Source organism: Hesperophylax consimilis, chromosome 11 (assembly GCF_061612785.1).
Source record: "Hesperophylax consimilis isolate HC1 chromosome 11, BYU_Hcon_1.0, whole genome shotgun sequence".
Classification (NCBI taxonomy): Eukaryota; Metazoa; Arthropoda; class Insecta; order Trichoptera; family Limnephilidae; genus Hesperophylax; species Hesperophylax consimilis.
Window position 1 is genome coordinate 11,290,014 of NC_142846.1, and position 22,564 is coordinate 11,312,577.

A 22,564-nucleotide genomic window follows, 5' to 3' on the forward strand; every position below is an offset into this window, starting at 1 on the left:
TGCTGTCAACGATCAGTGCCAGAAATAATTGTATTGTGTTTATACTGTATTTAGTCGCGTAAATCGGTCGAACTTGAATATTTTTGACCGTATTTTATGTAAGCAATTTACTACAATCAAAAAATCATGGCTGTTTTACCGCCTGATCCCGTTTTTAGCCTGAGACACATTACAATGGGTCCGGTGCATAGTTTGTGCTTTTCCTGTCCCTCCGGTGCATCGGAGAGATTACTTGCAGGTACACAGGACGGCTACGTATTTTCTTGGGATTTAAAGGTAAAATAACATCAATTTTAATTTATAAATTCAAGATTCGCTTATGTTTCATTTAACAGATTGATTTTTGTTCATTATGATGATTCATTTTAAACATCCCCGAAATAAAAGTAAATATATAATTATGTCTATAGTGGATCGATTGTTGTCAATGGCGATCGAATACCGTTAATTATTTCAGACTTTTCTTTTTATTTTTCCAAGAATCTCACAATTCTCAACATTTGTTTCATGATATCAGTTTTATTTACCCAGATGTACAAAAGTATAATTATACGATTTGAAACATTTTTCTTTGTATACCAATCATATTGAGGTCAACAATTTGATTTTATATACGAGGTATACGAAATAATGAATTCAAAAGTGTGCAACAAAATATACTGAGTAGTAAACAAACAGGCAAAATAATTAAATAAATTGAACATAATGTTAAGAATAATCTTTAACTTTTTCAGTCCAACCGTCACAACAAAAAACTCTCTGTGGGACAAACTCCAGTCCTCAGCATTCACCACACAAGTGATCACATGTACACCCAGGAGAAGGAAGGAATAATAAAAGTATGGACCATGACGGAGAGCGACTACACCCTGCGAGACACCCTGGTCTCCGATTACTGCGGGTTCTGCCGCTGTGAAGTCAATGAATCAAGTAATGTCCTCATTCGTCCTCAGCGCGATTCGAAAATAGAAATATTCACCCTTACCGGTGAAGAAATCATGACTTTGACCCCCGACACGGACATTAAACTCGGCGAAGTAATGTGCTTCAAGTTCCTGGAACTGCCCCACAATCAGTACGTGCTCGCAGCTTACGAAAGCGGAGACATGTATCTGTGGGACATGAAGACCCGCAAACCAGTCAGCCAGATAAAGTTAAGAGATTGTCCTATCACATTGGATTACGATCTTTCAACCGGGCGCGGAATCTATGGCAATGCATCTGAAAACATTCAGGTTTTCAGCATGTCGAGGACTGATTTGAGCTTATCGCTTAAGTGTGAGCTGCTTGTTAAGAATGCAGGGATTAATGTTCTCAGAATACGGCAAGACAAGAAGGTGTTTATGAGTGCGGGATGGGACGGACGACTTAGGGTGTACTCTTGGAAGTCTCTCCGTCCCCTGGCCGTCCTCACGGAGCACAAGGCTTCCCTGCAGGATGTGTGCCATTCTGGGAAACCAGTCTCCCTGTGGAATTCCCCCATAATGGCAGCTGGCGGCTTAGACTGCACCATCACCTTATGGGATATATACAACTGATGGTATCAATAGTCAGACTTTTATATATTCCTATCAAATGATCTTATGATTTTATCCTATTAAAATAGGTGACCACGTAAAAAATTAATATATTTATAATGATTGGGTGCCAAATGCATCACCCTACAAAGTGTTCATATTGTGTAGCTGAAATAACATTACAATCGGAACTGATTTTAAAGTAATCCGTAATTTTTTTAAATGACTTTGGAAAAATTTACATTGTTTTATACATCATTTTTAGTAAATGCCTATTGAAGACATTTGTTGTTTAAGAGCCGTACTAATAAACGATTTTAAAATTTTACACAGCTGATAAACAACCAAATTAATTTAATTTCGGTAAATGGTTATTTATCAGTTGTGTAAAATTTAAGACAAGTTTATCAGTAATGGGGTAAATGTTAAGACACTTTACAGCTATAACCAGATGTTTAGCTTTTGTTATTCCCTAGTTCAATATACATAAATCGTCATATTAATAATTACAAGGTAAAAAAATAAAATATAACCTTAGAAATATTTATAGAAAAATGTGACTTAAGTTTACAATATTTTATTAGTTTTGTAGATATATCAACCAAAGCTAAAAAGATATTTCGTCTATTCTGACCAAATCAATAATTTAATGCCTAGCATTAATAAAGTAAATCAACTTTTTTTATCAAATGGTGTTCATTATAAATATAATGTAACTTATTATTTTGGTCATAAAAAACTAAATTGTGTTACAAAAATAATACTTAATTTTGAAAATCTGTGTAAAAATACATACTCCTTAGGTTTTTTTTGTAATGTTCCTGTACGATTATATACAACCGTAAAAAAATATGTGATTTGAGCATTTTAATTGATTTATTTAAGCCAATACTTACGCTAAATTAAAATATGTGTTTTTAAATGTGTAAGTGGGTTTTTAGGGTGATTGATTTCAAACTTATGCTAAGTCATAGATGTTAATTATATTCCTTATAAAACTCAATAAATAATTGTGATGATTTTCAATACAAACACCAGGTACTTGGAGCAAGCCATGTTTTTAACCTTTCCTTCTGTGGTGTGTATTTAATACACATTGCTTCTAATAACTTTAATAACTCTATAAATGTAATAAATTCTGGGTTCAGATTTTAGGTATTCCTCCGTCATACATTTATGCACTGAATTAAAAAATAAAACTTTACATAGTTTTCAAATTCAATTAAAAATCAGAGATTTTTGTTAAAAATCTGAAACAAATACACCATTACAATCAACTGTGTGACAATGCTACGCAAAGAGCGTATGAGGAAATGACACGCTATTGATGTCCCGCTTTAGTTCGCCATGCGGGAACATGAGAAATCCACACGTCCGCAGTTGTATTTTTATTTAGACCATCGATACCTACGACCGTATAGCTGTGTGTGTGCTAGCACTGCTAGCCGCCAGCCAGTTGGTCGCGGACCATCGTTAGATGTGGACCCCTCGCACGTTTTTTTAGTATCTGCCGATGGTTTTTTCATGTTTTCAGCAATTAAATTACAATTATTATCACTTTTGATATAAAATATAATAAACATAAGCGATTGGCTATGAATATTCATATTTTTCTGATATTAAATTGCTTATTTTGAGATGTGTATTGACTACACAGCACCGGAATGCGTGGATTTTTTTAGCACAGTAAGGGAAAGGTTAATCTGCTTTTCTCCAAACCTGCTCCAGTCTAATATTATTATATTAAAATACTCAGCTTGCAGTATCATGTTGTTATTCTTCCCGACAACTGTTTCTATAGTGTAAACAACTTGATATTGAGTACTTATGGGAGAAGTTGTCAACTTTCTTGCCACTGTCAACCCTTGAAATGTGACAATAACTTTGACGCCATGTATGCAGCACAACTCTCGATACTTTGTACGAACTTTGCTGCTACTGCACACATCTTTGACTTCACTGTATAATCATTTTATGGTTTCGTTTCTCAGAAACACATTATTATACATAAGTGACTTTTTATTTTCAAATTCTGTGCTTACTTCAATTGAACATGGTTAACTTTTAATAGAATAATTATAAACATAGATAAAATATGTACTTTTATATTATTGAATTTAAGGAAATCAAGGTATGATACATTTATTGAAACAAATGTTGCACAAAAAATATTGACTATTTATTATCTGTAATTGTTAAGTAAAATTTAATTTAAAAAAAAGTAACATTATATCATAATGAATTATTTTAAGCAATATTTCTCTGAAAATTGATGCTTTTCATTACCTTTCCGTTAAAATGTATCTATTGTTTATTTTTAAAGAAATTTATTCAAATCAATTCACGCAAATAGAAATTGTTGAATTTTTCACATGGTGTTTGTTATTCTCGTGAACTCTTGTATCCATTCTATAGTATTCCCAGGCAGAGCTTGTATGCATGTCATCGTGATGTATTCCAATGGAACGTATGTCATAAAAAGTGGAGGCTCGTGACTTTGATTGTGATGGAATGCTTAATTTGATGTTTAGTCCAAAATGATTTTTTTTTAGAAATTCGGTTTTGTATGAAGCTTTTCAAGAAATCGGTGCAGTGCACTGCCAAACTGAAATTTCATGAAAATTTTCATACAAAAACTGAATATTAGAAAAAAAAATTTCACTAAACGATATCAATAATGTTGAATTTTTCAAACTTAGCACTCTCACACCCAAAAGTCATAAGCCATAACTGGTCGTAACTTGCTTGTTATAATATTGTAGGGTGGCTGTGACCATTCTTCTATGATTAGCGAGACTTTTACAATAGGATATCTTAAGGATGCAGTATTAATAAGTACCTACATCGGTGATTAACGAGTCAAACGCCTATCGTGCTCTGGAGACATTTTCAGTTTATATCTGAAATAAGGAAGTTGAGTCCATTTTTTTTTTTTTTTTTTTATCAATGTTCGCATTCAAACTTAAATACTGGTATTTTTTTTTTTTTTTTAAAGTTTGTTTTCATAATTAAATTAATTCTCAAAGTTTAAATTTTATTAAGCCCGCCAAAACGAGCGGAATCCGAGCGGTAAGAGGCGGGGTGTGGTGTGACGTCATTCGAACTGTGAAAACCACGTCGCATAAGCATTTTGTATTGAAAAATTTGTAATTCTTCAACAAGGAATTCCAGTAATTTTTTTACCAATGTTAACCGTCTATTAGAATTGATGTTATTAAAAAAAAAAGAAAATTGATTAAGATTTCATAGTTAAATTAATATTTTAAGTTAGAATATTTGCTTTTCTCGCCCGGTACGGTACTTGTACGGTATTGCCGTCGCTACTTGTTGACGTTCCCCGCGCGAATTCAGGACCACCGCGCAGAAAAGTAAAGACCAATAGTAAAATAACGGTTTACAGCCCAGTTCACTGTTGGACTTTTCTGGGCGGCCGGCGGCCTGAAGTGTATCACATGCTATGTGACATGTATAATAATAAAAACTTCTAAGTTATGCAATAAACAACATATTATTATAAAGCACTATACGAATATGTATCTTTAGAAATCCATTTCATATAATAATAACAACAAATACGTACATATATTTGACAAACCCAAATAAACCTTTGGCCTATACACCTCTCTCATCTAAACCGACCATCTCTCATGTAATAGAAAGAGATGCACCATAGGTGATCTGTTGTACGTACAATCACGACACATGTGACGTCAGAATTCTTTCGACCAATCGTGGAGCGTATACAGTCTATTGCTATTGAATGCTTTTTCAAGAACGTTTAACTAATTCTAAGAATAATAATATAGAAATATATTTATATATTTAGAATCGATATTTTTTGATCTACATGAACATATTTTTTATAAGTCAAAATATTTTTTACTCAACTTCCTTATTGCTGATAGATCATTTGTGATGAAATTATTTGCAGTTCGATTTTAACCTTTATGCTTTGAAAAGAAGACAAAATCAGAATCGTTTGAGCCAATAACACTGCAGATTTATTTCTTATTTCATGAAGGTGGCCTCTTTGGACTTTCTAGAAAGCATTTTATCTGTGCATGTAAAAATTCATTTTCGTTCAATGGCGTCCCAAAAATGATAATATGTATTTGAATTTTCAAAGGAGTATCAAGGTCATTATATCTTTGAAATACATCTTTTTTACTATCATTTTTCGTGTAGGATATTTATTTAGCTTTATGTAGAAATAATAAAATTTTAAATTTTCAGCTACGACTTCAAATGTTGTATTTTTCAATCTTACCACTCTAGCTCATTGAAAAGTCACGATCTGCCACTGGTGCACACAACCTCTTCCTGGGAATAGTATATTACAAATATATTATATTCTTGGAGGAAATATATACAATTATATTAATAGAACTTTCTGGAAAAGGGTCACTCGAGTTTTGAGTCAATAGTGTTTTGTAACCTGCTAATTTTAGTAAACATGTTGATAAACCTTTTATCCGTGGAGTAGAGATTTTTTTGCATCCATAATGTTGTTAATGTTCAGCTGTTATGTTAAATATTCAATAAAGCATTATTTCAGTATGTATCTACTATAAAGCTGTTGATATGACAACAACCATAAATTAAAATAGTACAATATTGAATGACTGTGTTAATTAATATAACGCTGCTGTGCTGATTTCTGCACATTTTTGTTTAAATACTGCTTATTCACAGTAGATACAAAATACATTTGCTTGTAAATCAGATTGAACAAAAAGGAATACAAATATTATGTATTCATTAAATATTTGATATCGAAGTGATTGGAATATAGTATTTAATGGTTGCTTGGGAATCTATTTAGTTTGAACCTTTTATAATGTATTCACCCACAGTAAACGAATAGTAAGAAGAGTCCCACAATGGACTGTGCTTCAAAACACATTCCATGACAAACACTTTTGAAAAGTGATTAAAAGAGATGGAAAAAAAACTAGCCTAAAAACCTAACCCAGTTCAAAGTGGGTCATTATATAGTTTTTTTTTTTTTTTTTTGTATTAGGCAATTCACCCTAAAGAGAGTGCTTTGTGCCGATTGGGTTAAGATATATGGTTAAACTGATGTGAATTATCTATAAGGGGACTGGACATATCATATATTAAAGTCATTCAAATCTATAAACTTATAAAGAATAGAATATACGCGAGAGTTGTTGAGAGACAGCAAATATGGAATACTAAGGGGAGACTGGTGGGTGATTTTAATAAGCAATCGATACATGCCCTTGAAAGAAGAATGGTTTTTACAATTGAAGAAGACATGGTCAAGAGTCTCATCCTCCACACCACACTGGCATAATGAACTTTCGAGTACCCGAATTTTAAACAAATGAGTTGCTATAGAGCAGTGGCCAATTCTCATTCTCGAGATACAGGAAATAAATCTTTTGGACTTTTTTATTCCGTGGAACCAGGGTTTACTTGGAATATGATTTTGTATTCCAGCATAGAAAGATCCAGTTTGAGTTTTCGTGACTGTCCAATTTTCTTCCCAGGAACGAGACATGTTGGATTTAAGAATAGAGAAGACGTCAGAGACAGGAATTTTAAAATCTAAAGGAATAGAACCAGATACAGTTCCAAGTTTAGCGAGAGAATCAGCTTGCTCGTTACCCTCAATTCCTAGATGGCCAGGCACCCAAACCAGTATTGTCTCAAACATAGATTCGTTTAAAGAATCGAGGATGTTTTTAATATTACAAATAACATAGTCTTCTGGACTTCGAACGATATTAGAGGAAATTTTTAATACTGCACTTAGAGAGTCAGTACACAGTAAGGCTCGACGAATATTGAGGAGTTGGATTTGAATTAAAGCTTGTTCAATTGCGAAGCATTCTGCAGTAAATATGGAAATTTCTTTAGGCAATTTATAAGACAGATTAACATTGAATTCAGGAATATATACCGATGCGCCACATTCTTTGTGGTCGGATTTGGAACCATCTGTGTATATGAGGGAAAATCCAGGAATCTTTGAAAATATAAAGTTTTTAAAATGTTCTTCAACATTTTGAAAGTTATTAGCTGATGATAAAATGTTCGTCCGGAAGTCAGAAATTATTACGTTTGGGATAAAATTAATAGCATTAAACGGGGTACTGTAAATAGGAAGGATTGGATCATCTTGTAGATTTTGAAGGTTAGAAGACAGAGATCTAAATGATAGAAAACTTTTTAATAAGAGAGGGAACCGATCTCTATCTATTACCCTCCTTCTGTTATTCAAAATACTGAACAAACGATCGAGACTCTGTTCCAATGAGTGACGCGATAAAGATAACGCTTTGAAGATATATCTATCCGCGAGGTATTGTCTTCTCAAAAATAAGGGAGGATCTACACATTCTATCTGAAGAGCATTAATTGGAGAAGATTGCATTGCCCCAATAATCATTCTGAGCCCTTTTGATTGGATTCTTTCAAGTTTCTTATCCAGATATTTAGGAAGTGGGTCGAAAAGAAATGTGCCATAATCCAAGTGACTTCGAACGAGGGAATTATACATTAGTTTAAGAGTAGTAGGATGGGATCCCCACCATACTCTGGAAACAGCTCGCATCATATTAAGCCCCTTTTCACACTTAGCAGAAACGTTCTGAATATGCGGGAGCCAGGAAAGCTTATGGTCCAAAAGCAGGCCAAGAAATTTTATTTGCTTAACGATTTGAAGGGGGAAATTATCAAAAGAGACTGTAAAGTGAGGCAGTTTTCTTTTGCGAGTAAAAGCCACTACCTTGGTTTTAGAGGTAGCTAAATTCATTCCATTTGTCAACATCCAAACTTTAATATTATGTAAGGCCAAATTTAATTCCTTCGCAGCATGTGATAAATTTTTGTGAGATAAATATATGAGAAAATCGTCCGCAAAATAAAGTCGCTTAATAGACGAAGGGATTACAATGTCTAAATCACTAATATAAATATTAAATAATAATGGACTGATTACAGACCCCTGGGGTAGCCCTTTCCAAAGTTTGCGCTTCAATATGTTTGAGGAAGAGTGGATAATAATGGATCTGTCTGTTAGCAAGTTGATAATAAATTGAACTAATTTTATAGGGATTTTTATTTTAATTAATTTTTCCTTCAAAACATCAATTAATACATCGTCGTAAGCTGAAGAAAGATCTAGAAATGTGGCCAATGTACAAGAGTTAAGGGATTGAGAAATACGGATATCTGTTGTTAACAAACTTAAATTATCCATAGTAGATTTCTTTTTCCGAAAGCCGTATTGATTAGGAGGGATAATACTGTGATTTTCAACAAACCATTCTAATCTGTTCTTTATCAAATGTTCCACTACTTTAATTAAACACGACGAAAGAGCAATAGGACGATAGGATGAGACTTCGGACGGATTTTTCCCTGGTTTTAAAACCGGGAGGATTTTTTGAACTTTCCAGACATCCGGAATAAATCCTGTTTCAAACATGTTATTAATTAAGGATAAGAAATATTCAACCGACATGTCGGAGAATGCTTTAAAGAAGCTATATAATATTCCATCAGGACCCGGAGAAGAGTCAGAAAGAGATTTAATTACTCGTTTTAGTTCACTAACTAAGAAAGGAGAGTCTAGCCAGTTAGAGTGAGATGGATATGAAATAAAAGAGGGCATTTCTTCACATCTGGCAACTGAAGGAGGGGCAATCTTATCAGCAAAACCTATAATAATTTCCTCCGGAATATGTTTGGTACGCTCCGGAGCATATGACGAACCGAATTTTTTTAAATTAGTCCAAACAGATGACTGGGGAGTTTCAGGAGACAAGTTTTCACAAAATTTTCGCCATCCAGACCGCTTTTTATTTTTCAAAATACGTTTAGTTTCTGATTGGACGCGTTTTACTGATAAGAAATTTTCAAAAGACATGCATTTGCGGTAAATGGAAACTGCTTCTTTTCTAGAGTTAACAGCACGAGTGCATTCTTCGTCCCACCACGGAGTCGAATGTTTAGTTTTAATGTTAACTTTACGCTTTGGAATGGATTTTTCTGCTGCTTTTATAACTATACTAGGAAATAATTCACATTGAGTTCTGATGTTCCCAAGAGAAGATTTTACAGAGTGAACAAGAGAGTCTAATACAGAAGAAAAAAATCTCCAGTTCGCATCTTTCGTTTTAAATTTAAAATTATTGTTAATTGTAAAGGAATGCGAGGTGGTTAGATAGTGAAAGAGGATTATAATAGGGAAATGATCACTGGAAAGGGGGTCTTTAAGTATGTTCCAAGAATATTTACGTATCACCGAAGATGAACAGAGAGATAAATCAACAACACTTTTCCTTTGTTGAGGGGGGGTGAATCGGGTTGGAGATCCGTCGTTTAAAATACATAAATTATGGGAATCAATAAAATCTAAAAGATTACGGCCAGAACGATTCGTTAATTCACTACCCCAAGAGGTAGAATGAGCGTTAAAGTCGCCCAGTAACATATACGGGGGACGGATCTGAGACATAAATGATGACCATTCGTTTTCATCAAAAATAGTGGAGGGAGGGACATATATTGATAGTATTGTAATATCACATACAACAGCTGCTACTATCTGAAAATTGTTAGAGAGAGTATGAAACATGATTGGTTTGAAAGGGATAGAGTCATGGATGATTAAGGCAGCGCCACCTTTACCATCCAGTCTATCATGTCTAAGACAATTATATCCCGAAATCTTAAATAGATACGAGGGTTTAAACCACGTTTCAGAAATAGCGGCAACTGAAATTTCATGTTCATCGAGTAATTTTACAAGTTCAAATTTATTACAGATTAGACTTCTGATATTCCACTGAAGAATTCTGTTCAGTTTCGGAGACATTAGGAAGACAGGATAGTAAAGATTTAATGCAATCGGCAGCGTTGGACGGTATATTATTGTTGTTTGAAAGAATAGAAATTAAGAGGGTAATTAAAGTCTGAATGAAAGCAGAATTTTCATTCACCACTTTCCCTAAATTAGGGGAAGATTGGGAACTATTTAAAGCACTCCCATTGAGTGTCTGAGATTTATAATTCCCATTTGGGTTAAACAAAATATCATTATGTTGATTTTTATCAATAGAAGCAATAAATTTTGGTTTTGGTTTTAGTGGTATAAAAATTGTTTCCCTGTGAGAAGATGATGGAGGAGATTTAGAGTAAGATAGATTGCAAGGAATTGAGGTAGATGTTACCTCTGCAAACGATTTTATTGCAGGTGGGAATAATTTTGATGCCTGGAAATAGGAAATGTTGTCTGAAGCCATTGATTGTTCAATATTCCTTTGTCTGGTCAATTCTGGACAGGCCACACTAACCGCTGTATGATTTCCCTTGCAGTTAATGCAACGTGGATCATTCGATGATTTTTGGCAAAGATCAAAGGGGTGGTCCTCTCCGCAATGAAAACAACGTGGAGGGGAACGACATATGGGTTTAGAGTGTCCGAAACGGCAGCAGTTAAAACACTGTATCGTCGGGAATTTATATACTTCCACAGAGAGTGCGTTGTAATAAATAAATACCCGAGATGGCAAAGTTTGGCCTTCAAAAGTAATAACAACCGATTGTGAGGGTTTCCATGTAGTGGTTCCATTAGATGTATCTTTGTAATTTAATCTACGTGCTTTTAAAACCTTAGGGGTCACTTGAGAATCATTAAGTGCATCAACAATTTCAGATTCTGAGAGATCGGTTGGTATACCTCTCACTCGGCCCATTCTAGTAAGGTTGTAAGTTGGAATATAAGCTTTAAATTTGTGGTGTGAAAGCGTATCAATTTTTTGGACAAATTCATTTGCAAAGTTTGCGGATTTAAATTCTAGGGATAACTTATAGCGGCCTTCCGGCTTAATAGATCCGTTAACTATGCCAAGGTTATTGTTTTTTGAACTAAAAATGAATTTCCCGAAATCCAGAGGATGAATAATTTTTCCTTGTTCAGTACTTTGGACATTGACAATGAATGGAGCCGAGGAGGATGGGGAATAACTTAGTTCAGTATTTTTAGATTCTGATAATATGGTATCCTTACGAATTTCCTTAGGGTTTGAGGTTTCATCGGATTGCGAAGGTTTAATTTTGGGAGGTACATTAAGACAGAGCGATGGTCTTCGTTTTCTGGAAGGGAGTATTATAGAAACATCCGATTCATACTCATCTCCAATATTAAATATGGACTCGGGGTCAGGAGGTCGATCTTCATCTTCCTCCATATTTATAAATTAATTAACAAAAAAAAACAATAATACAGTCTATTTGATTGACTGTACACACGAATTTCAAAACCTAAATATAACAAACAAATAATAGAAAACAAAAATGTAACAATAATTTCTTATCTGTACGAAGTCCGCGACAGCAGGTAGGCAATTCGTCAAACACAGAGCACGACTATCCACTACCGTAGTTCGATGACTAATCCATTATATAGTTATGATTATATAATATTATCACTTTTCAAAAGTGTGATTTGGCACTGTTCTGATTTTTTTCTCTTTCACACAGAATGATTTTTTAAAACATGTTTTTTGTATTTACTTGTGTACGCTGGGATTTGTACCTTGTTGTGTTCGCACAAACAGTTCTCCAAATCGTCGTGGAAGGAGTTTATAATAATTGGTTCTTTTAGAATAATCAGGGATTTATTATTACTCCGCGTAATATAATGGTGACTCGATAGTCGACCTAACTAGAAGCTGGCTAATTGGAATCTGGACAGTGAGATTCTCTGAGAGCCTACGCACTGGCCCTGGCGACAACTGGCTCCATCTTGCGGACTTCCACGCAAGCTCTATGCACTGCCATCTGTGCGTGCATCTATGAAACTCTTACTTCCTAACATACCTCGATCTCCGGATTAGTATTCGAGAGCTTTACCCTCTCTAAAAATTGAATGAATATTTTATTCTAAAACCCTGGTTGCAATAATTTGAACTTTATTGGCCAATAAGAATTCTCCATTTAATTTAACATATCTCTGAACCAATCCTAAATAATTTAGAATGTAAGTCCTATTCCAACAATTCCATGAAATCCATAAGTACTTGTATTTGACTGGCGCACACAACAGCAAATTTTTGCGACTCGGATTTCAGTTGCGCGTAAACCACAGGTAAAACAGCAAGTCATCAACATAACACCCAGACAAATAATACATAAAATCATATCAATGTATTTTTGCACAGCGGTGAGAATATTATCAACTTCCGAATCTATTTTTGCTTCAATGCCTGAACCGGGGTGACCATCTAGTCCAAGCGATGACCTTAAAAATCCAATCCACCTACACCAAATAAGTGCTGGGCATTAACATCACATAAGATTAGTAAAAAAAGTGTTCTGCCAGATTTCTACTCTGGAGGAATCCTGGAAACGTACGACGTGTCATTTTTGAGTAGTTAATACCCAACATGTCACATAACTAAAACTAACGGCAAAAGTTCACGGCTAGTTAGTACTAAAAAAAATGCATTCTGCCTACTTTTAGATGGGAAGAAGTACCTAGCAGACGACCTGAAAGGTCAACTTCATTAGCCATAAAATATCTCATTGCTACCCGAATAAAACTGATGCCAGTATTTAGGTATAAGTTCCCTCTTTACGAATATATCGTTCTTCCAACATAATATTGAGGAGAATACTACGGCAGTCAAAAAACTAACAATAAAAATGGAATGAAAAAAAAAATATGAAGCTACTAAAAGTAGAAAAATTTAGTTTTTTTACAGTTTTATTCTTTACATCTTTTTCAATACATAGCTCTAAAAAGACCACAAGTGCTTCAATCCTGGCGTCTCAGAGTACATCTTGCTTATAGTATATTCCATAAGCAAGTTAAATCCTTATATAATGTAAAAAATCTGACAAAACTTCACATTCGGTTCAACTTTATTTCAGTGGCTAATTATTTATTTAATACATATTATCGTGTTTATTTATTGTACGTTTTACACATTTTTGTATTGTTATGATTCTTACCTCTTTTCGAAAATGATTTGTGAATTCATTAATTGCTACCTAGAGTATTGATTTTTTGACATGCAATGATTATATTTTTTCATAAAGCCCCATTCACATTATAAGTGTCCGACAATGTATGTACACTTGCAAATATCATATATAATCTTGTGAAAATTTGCATAATTATTATTTTTTATAGTAGTAAGTTTTGGAATTGAAATAAAGTGTGTAAATATAGATATATTTTCAGAAGAAAATGTGTCAGTTCACCCCCATCACTGACTCCGGCAATAATATTTGTATCAGAAAATTAATATTGTTTACCTTTATAATAATAATAAATGTTTTAAAATTTGTATGTCTGCCTTTTTTATATCATGGTTTATTAGGCTAGCCTTTACACTCATTGAAAGGTTAAATTTACGACTTTTGTAAGTTTTTGATAAGTACCTACTCACAAGTGTGTTTACATATTGGTTCAACTTAATGTTCACCTAAGTTGTTCAGAAGTTTAACTTATATGTAAGTACTCACTGCGACCGATACTCTTGTAAGTTTATTTTAGCAAGTAAGGTTTGCCACAACAGTTGCTACTGTCATAATTTACCCAATTTAGTCAATAAAGATGAAAAGGCCCAAAAAGAGTGTTGAAATAGAATTTGAATTGAGAAAAAATTCTCCGGGTGTTTTTGTTCCGTTGAAGGGATACTTAAACGAATTCATAATCTGCACTTTGTGATGGCGCTACTATTATTTTATGAAAAAACACTTGTGCAAGTTATGCTTTAAATTATTTGTTTGTTCACATATATACGGAATATGAGTAAATAGTTTTGTCCGTATATGTAAAAACACTATTATTTCAAGAAAGGCATCCAAATAAAATGTTAGATTGAATCACCAATACAATATTGTATTTGTATGCTTTTCATGACACAATATATCAATGTGATTGAAGCAAGAAGAGTGTGGGAAGATCGGGTTGTTGCTCTCTTCGTAATCCTGCGGGAAATGGCCTGACGGTATTACATTATGCTGCCATGACTTAAATAGTAGGTAGGTACCGACTTGTGTCTTGTATGAATGTGATTAAAGATTGCAGAGTGTGCTAAGACCGCGTTGTTTGGCGGCCGATTCTCTCTGCGCACCCCTGTGGAAATGTCCTGATATAGTATGTCGGCATGACTTAAATAGTAGGTACAGACTTGTATCTTGTATGTATGATTGTGATTGAAGCAAGCAAAGTATGCCAAGACCGAATTGTTTGGCGGTCCATTCTCTCTGCAAATGGAATAGGCATGAGGATGGAAATGGCGAAATGAATGATGGCCCGGTATATCAGTTGATTTTAAGCTCGGCGTTGAAATGTCAAGCTTAGCTCGGCTTGGAACATAATCCTTATATAAGTTGTAAGCACGTATTGTCTATGATTTTAATACAGGAATGTGCTTCTTTTTTCATTGTAAAACCAAACTACTGTCTACTTGAGTGGTATATCTATGTTCTCTACTGTTGATGCCGACGGCAGCATTTAAGAGTTTATTTTTGTTAAGGTTCCCCACTTTAATTATATATTAGAGGATACTAATTTTAAATAGCATTGTTTTGCTGGACTCTTTATGAAATAATGACGAAACTAACCATTGAAAACAAACTGTCCTGATGTATGTAGAAGTATGAAATTATTTACGTAAACTGACATAGACTCCTAGCCCCTCGGTGTCTAAAGAGGAACCTATTCTAATATATGTATTAATATATATGCACACGGGTGTCGACAGGGAGGCAGCAGTTCCTCCCTTTCCCTCTGACAAATAGGTGAACAAAAAATTTAAATATTATTAATTTATGTAGCAATGTTTTGCTGCATACGCTTAGTGAGATACAGGTTAGTTACTATTGTTGTTAAAATAAATTATTTAAAAACAAAAAACATGTTTTGTATTTTTTATAATATTATATTGACAACATTTAAAGAAAACATTATTAATATGTGTGTTATTCCAAGAGTTATTTGATTTTTTTTTCGATTTTGCAACACATTTTAAGATATAAAATGAAATAGTCTGAAACTTTGAAACTTGTGTATTTTACTAATATTTGGTAGAATAATTTACTAATGCTAATAGTACAATAAGCACAATCATCCCAGCTTAACGATAATGACTAAATATACAAACGTGAACCTACATAGCTACTACATTGGATACATATACAATATATTTTACACTTGCTTGCTTTAAATAATACGCTCGGCTATTTTAGGAGCAGTCTCGTATCTAAACATGAACTTGTTTTCTTGTTTTAGCAACTACCGGAGCGCATTCGTCCTCTGTGGGCTCCACCAATCTTCTCCTCTTCCGTAGTGGCCTTGTGGATTCTGATAACTCTTTGGTTTTTGGTATCACAATCTTGGCCATTTTCGCACCGAGTCTGGTTATTTTGAAGCGTGGTAACGTTTGTTCCGGATTGGATGAATCTACACTTTCCAAATGACCGGGAAATTCATTGTCGATATTTTGTGTTCCAGAAATGTTTTCCTGTTGCTGTGTCTTTTCCGCAGCAGGTGATAGTTTTTCCGCTACCGGAGGTGGAAGTGGTATTATGTTGTTGTTGATATTATTCATATTTTTTCTGGGTCCATTCATTGTAAAGTCCAGCGGTTCATCTGAAGTACTTTGCTCGGGTTCGGTTTTCGGATGAGTTTGCGTTTCATTTGGCCATTTTTTAGATTCGTATGCTTTTACAAAGTTCATTATTGGGATGGGTATGGGGATTGGTAAAGGAATGGGTATAATAATGGGATAGGGGACTAAAACAGTCAAAGGGGGGGGAGTCCCCAGGCCCATCTGCTGCAGCGAGGGCGGGATGGGGGGGCGGAGATTCTCATTCTGGTAATACGGTCGAGGAAAGAAATTTTGCTGTGGGAAAAATGGGGGTCTCATCATTCGGGGGTTTTGGAAAGAATGCGGCCCCGTGTCTGACACCGAGGGTTGCTGGAAATTGAGTAAAGGATTGGGAAAATTGCCAGGGTGTATATTTGGTATTCTTGGATTAATCGCAATAGGAGGCGATGGTATGATATTGTGTGGAGCATTTAAAAGCGACGATGAATTAGGAGAACTCTCATGACTTAATGATGGACTTCTGATGGTTAAATCTTGCGGTTTCATCATTGCTGGTGGAGTATTGTGCTTTTGTACATTTAGAGATGTAACTGTGGATGAACATCTGGAGTTTCTACGTCTTTTAGAGTTGGTTTTAAGTATTCTATTTTCTCGCCGCATTTCTGGTGTAGTTTGCGCTTTCATTCTATCATCCAAGCTCGCAGGTTTTGGCCGCATTAGTTTAGAAGGTGGGGCAACCGTGATCATCGGATGGCTCGACGTTGGCTTAGTCTGTGTTGTATTTGTGATTGTCACATCTGGGGAAATATTCAAGTTTATTTTCGAGGGGGGAGAAACGTTTTCTGGCAAATCTTTTTCCACATTGGGGGAAGCAGAATGATCAGATGTCGGGGAGACGGATCGACTCCTACAATTTTTTAGCCACAAATCCGGAGTGATGAGATTAGTGTTTGACGTGGTGGCGTTGATTAAGTGAGGGTTCAAATCCAGATGTGCTTGTGTCTCTCTGCAGAAGATATGCATCTTGTACTGGTTGAGGCACTTGTCGGAGCAGAACTGGAGTTGCGTGGCTCCGTCTTGGAAGTCCACGTAGGAGACGGTGTGGCGGATGTGGCGGCACCAGTCGCAGGTCTTGGCCCTCTTGAAGGTGGCCCTCCTTGACTGGCTGAAGCAGAGCTCGGAGCAGAACTTGTCTCCGATGGACTGGTTGAGAGGATTAGAGTCCGGCGTTATGGGGTTGTTGCACCAAGCGCAGTCATCTGAAATTAAAGAGAAGTAAACTCATTTTAATATGATACAAAAAAATATACTAGACATTGGTTTTATCCAATCCAGCGGGTTTTTAAAGATTTCTGGAAACCATGTTTAAAATTTCTGAAAAACTGTTTTTATGTGTAAAATAAAAAAAATAAAACATCATATCACCCACTCGAGAAGAATTATTGAGGGTGTGGCAAATATTTTTTACAGCTACCCGATGGAAGTGACGATGTGAGCTTCATAGTTACATTGACCAGAAACTAGAAACTCCAAACAGCAAAAGTTATGAAACATATTTTATAAGCCTAGAAAAAAATAAAGTATCAGGCCTAAAAAAAAAACTGTCTAGTGCAAAATATCCCATTTACAAGCCCATTTTCGGATATGATTTTATTGCATAATGTGGGAAATTCATTTTTTTATTGGATTATCGGAGGAAATTTTCATAAATGTACCAGAACTTCACAAAATAAAACAAAATATGCGTTGTTTATTTTTACACGAATATTGATTTTCGAGGAGGGGAACATTGAATTTGCCATTGTGAAATAACCTCTATGCCGTCTACGCAGGGGTTTCACGCTTTTCATCTAATTAAATAAATAAATAGTATCTAGTAGGTTGCAGCAGGTACTGAATTATACTAATAATATTTGGATGTTTTGTATAGCGCCGTTTTTGTGCAAAATCACCTCAAGGGCGCTGTACAAATATGTAAAACATTTCTACAAATGAACATATGTTTTTTATTTACATTTTGTACAGGCTGATAATATACAGTACCATACTTATCTGGTTGGTCATTTCAGATTAACACTGTTTATTGTTTATTAGAGAAATTTAGATACGGTTCGCACGCACATGACATAATTGGACTTTTTGGTGTGTTTTGGTGGGAAAATTTAACTATGAAAACTAACTGAAATAATATGTACAATTATATTAACTGGTATTTAAGTTAGAAGGTCAATATTGTCTATTTTTTAATAAAAAAAATTAACTGTAGTCCACTCAGGCACTGGTAAAAATATTTTATTTAATTGCTTAGTTACTGTAATGTATGGTAAAAAGTTGGGTATTCTAGCGATAGATGGCACCAGCCATAAGCTTACTCCAGAGTCCGACAGATGTCGCTAGTGTGTAGCAATTGCCTGTGGAGTATCCTTGTCAGACTTCAAGCTAGTAGAAAGAGAGAATTACCAACCCTCGGGTAGTGAACAGTATAGCTAAATCCAGACGTAATTTATTGTAACGTAAATACACGCAATTAAGAGTAAAGAACCTTTTACTTAATCAAGAGTTCCCAACACACACTAAATCTGCTAGTAAGCAGAGATATATCTAACAGTTACATATTTAACTTTTACTAAATCGCCAGGCATATTTGTAGAAACTGTATAAAAATACCCTTATCACGGCATCTAATGCACTTTGCAGCTTGCCTATTTTCATGCGATAAATCATAACTGGCGCACTCGCCCGGGCCGGTTTCGGAAATGATTATTGAAAAGAGATTAGATGAATAGTCAACAGGGGACATGGTATTGGCGGACTCGGTCCCGCCCTAGGACCGCATTGGCTACGCGCCCTGACTTCTCTGAAATAAATCATATGCATCGCCCCATCCGGATCTTCCTGACTATATGCATATTCGATATCAGGAGTGCTCAAGTTCATACAGGATCCGATCGTGTCCGATCTCATGTTCATACAGGGTGTACTAATATCTCTTGCGTAGACCGGATTCGGTAGTTTCAGTTACCTATGTTTCGCTTCATGTCTCATCTAAGTATAATACATCAATGATACAGGGTCGATTATTTTGATTCAGATCTTCAATTTTCGTAAAGGTGTTTTATAAAAATTATTTTTAAGAGGAAGCTAAAAGCCAAAAATTTTTATATTCTTGGTATCATATTCATTATGTTGAAGGTAATAGGCAAACGGAGTCTAGAAACTTTCGATTTCAAGCGCAAAACTGGTTTTTATTTATTTTGTTAATAATTTAATAAGAAAGCAAAAAATTTAATCAAGTGAAACTATCACAGATAATCTTAGCTATAATACTGTATTTTTTAAGTTGTTTCCTTTACTCAAGCGAAACGATAGTAAAACCTTCAATTTATCTAAAACATATTGTTTGGTATTCATAATATACACCAATTCGTTATAAAGATTAATCAAAATAGTGATTTGACATTAAGCTTCGCTCTAATCCAAAAGTATGGATATTAAAATTGTACATTTAGAAAACCGTTCATTCAAACATTCCAGAAAACCCCGAAAACCGATTTAGAGGAGGTACGCACTTATTTATGATTATATAATGTAATTATTTAGAAAATACTACAATGTTACCACAATATTTTGAAAATCATCAGTATTTCAAATATTAAAGCCACTTTATACACATTTTCAGAATTCAAATTTTAATAAGGCGAATTTTATGGGAGTATTTGTAATATATCGGTTTTTGCAATTGAAGAGGAGCAAAAAGGCAGCATATTAAAATTTTGGAAGCAAAATGGAGAAGGTACCTAGGTAACAAAAATGTTGTTATTGTAATAAAGGAAAAACTGCAATAATTTATTAATTAGCTACAGATAAAATTTAAAAAAATATTCGACATCATCCATAGCCACAGCAATAATAAAGAAATACCGTGAAAAAACTGTTGTCGCGTTATGAATGCAAATTTTTGACGGTGCATTCAGCAGACCGTACCAAAAGTGCTCGCGGGTTGCACCATAAAGCCTCGCGGGTAGCTGTTTTCGCACCCCTGAACTAATCATAGAACTAGTAAGATATGTCTACATAAATATAAGATCGTACATATTAAAAAAATATTGTTCTACCTACGTAAATTATAATATGGCAATACTGACTTTATTTATTTCTCAGAAAAAAGTACCTACTCTCCGAACATGTAATTCAAATCCGCCTCGTCCATCTCATTTAAAATTTAAAAAAAAATTCCCTCCCATTTCCCGAATCTGAAATAATTAAATGGAAAAGTGCATTATTTTTTTCCCTTCATTAAGACGTGCCTTGTTTAATGGGTGAAGGTAAAACAACGGATGGGGAAGGGTGGCCGCGCGAAAAAAATAACAATGCCAGTAAGTTCCTACCTATCTTCTCGGTACGGCAATAGAAAAAACAAGATTCGCATTTTCAAATATAAAAATGGCGTCTTGTCGAAAAGTCTGCTAAATTCAAGACGGGTTGTTTCCAAGTTAATTTTCAACTTCTGTGAAAGATTTTTTCAACTTCTGTTATCATTTCAGTTTTGTCAAACAGCTAGCCTATAATGATATAATAACAGAACTTGAATGGGACTTTCACAGAACCCGAAAATGTACGTTGAAATTTGAAGAATTGTTTAAATTTTCTGAAACAAGTATATTGAAAGAGATCCCAGAGGCGTACGCGTGAAAACTCAATAAATAGAAGATTTGCTAAGAATGCAAAACCCATTCAGCTCGGGTATTGCACCATCATAGGAATAAAACATGTTATTATTTGGACATTTAATATTATTATGGATGGAAGTAGTTGGTTGGGTCAAGGGGTGGGTTGGAGGGGGCTCAGAGGGGTTCACGCGAGCCCCTTTGTTAAATTTGACTTAGGCCGGTGAGCCCCCTATTAAATTAAGAAAAAAAAAATCTTATATCAAACCCAACTGCAAATTCCGTAGATGGTTTAAATGTATTATTAAATAAAATAGTATCAGTGTTGTGTAAATGTGTCTATAATTAACTCGTGTTCAATGAACTCTAGAACTTGAATTTGCTTTGAGTTTAAAAATTGGAATTGATTGCGGGAACGATTCAAATAAGCGATAAAATAGGTACCAACATTATTTTACAACTATAAAGTTTTTTGACAGATATCATATTTTTTTCACGTTTCCTAACGGTGTTAATTCGAAAGGTAAATTTCTTTTGAAACCAATGATTCTGAGGCAAATATTTTTTTTAATAAATCATTCAGCTTCACAAATCCTACGATTATAATATCCCGTAATATTTCACGTATAATATTTAACACAACAATTGCGTTGACACAGCCAGATATTAATTATGTACTAGTTTTTTTCAAACTTTAATGCGAATATAAAACAGAAGATTACTACAGATAAGTGAAAGACAATTCTACTATGTATGTTGAAATTCAGAAAAAGTTAGGAAGTACCAACATAAATACTAGAAATAAATTCAAAAATAAAAGATGGTATTCAGACCATAGACTAAATGGTTCAGACAAGTAAAAGGTAACATCAAGTAGTGACTTTGCTTGAAGGGAAGGTTCACCTGTTATTCCTATTTTCACTGGGCAGACTCATCAAATGATAGAACTGCCGGTTTCAATTACACGAGGTCTCATTAAAAACAATCAAATTATTTTTTACAATTCGTTAAAATTTCTCGAATCAGGAACGTTGCAGCGATACTTTTTTTTACGTATTAGACCTTTTATTTTGCTAAATATCCATTACCTTTCAGCGCGTTTTGCTTCGTAGTTAATAAAACAACACTGATAAGTTTAATGTAGATAATGCGCACATAAAGAATTCGCGAATAATTAATCAAATATACAATAATTATATTATTAAAACAGTACTCGCTTTAAAAGCTACCAGTAAAGGTTAGGAAATAATTTCTGACAATAATTGTTTTTTGTTTGTTTCGGGGTTTTTTTTTCTTTATTGTTTATTTTGTTACATGTTTTTTTCCCAGATATATCTTTTATTGTTTGTTAATTTACAAATAATGTTATTGTTACTGTTATCGCCGCAATTCAGTTGTCATTTTGACAAATTTCAGAAAATAAAATTCTTACAAACAGCAATCATCATAAAATATGTAATAATATCATGACTCCATGGCTATAAAGGTTTTTATTGTAAATTTATCGTTTTATATAATCTTTTTTTTGTATAAATTTTTTAATTCTTATCCCTTTTTTACAAATTTGATTTATTTATTCCTTAATATGCTGTCTCAGTACAGGTAAAATCACAAGGAGGAAATCCATAATTGGTTATATTATGGCTATATGTACAAACTTAAATAAATGTAAAAATGAAAACTGTCGATTTCACAAAAATTAATTCATAAATAAATTACTGAGTTGAAAAGTACACATGCATGTCACCGCAATTTAAAGTTGGACCAAAAAAATAAAAAAATA

At 34.2% G+C, this 22,564-nt stretch overlaps 2 protein-coding genes across 2 annotated transcripts in view; one reads left to right on the plus strand and one right to left on the minus strand.

Annotated features, from left to right (window-relative positions):
* The first annotated feature begins 10 nt into the window (after positions 1-10).
* Positions 11-3,672, plus strand: LOC149419784 (guanine nucleotide-binding protein subunit beta-like protein 1). The gene is made up of 2 exons (XM_089637024.1): positions 11-276; positions 735-3,672. The coding sequence occupies exons 1-2, from the start codon at positions 127-129 to the stop codon at positions 1,536-1,538; spliced, it is 954 nt and encodes a 317-aa protein (XP_089493150.1). The 5' UTR covers positions 11-126; the 3' UTR covers positions 1,539-3,672.
* An 11,786-nt stretch (positions 3,673-15,458) lies between these two features.
* The window catches only part of Sobp (Sine oculis-binding protein), a 99,710-nt gene continuing 92,604 nt past the window's right edge, over positions 15,459-22,564 (minus strand). The window contains exon 3 of the mRNA XM_089637025.1: positions 15,459-17,373. Coding sequence (XP_089493151.1) covers positions 15,767-17,373 — 1,607 coding nt within the window. The 3' untranslated portion in view covers positions 15,459-15,766. The remainder of the gene's footprint in view (positions 17,374-22,564) is intronic.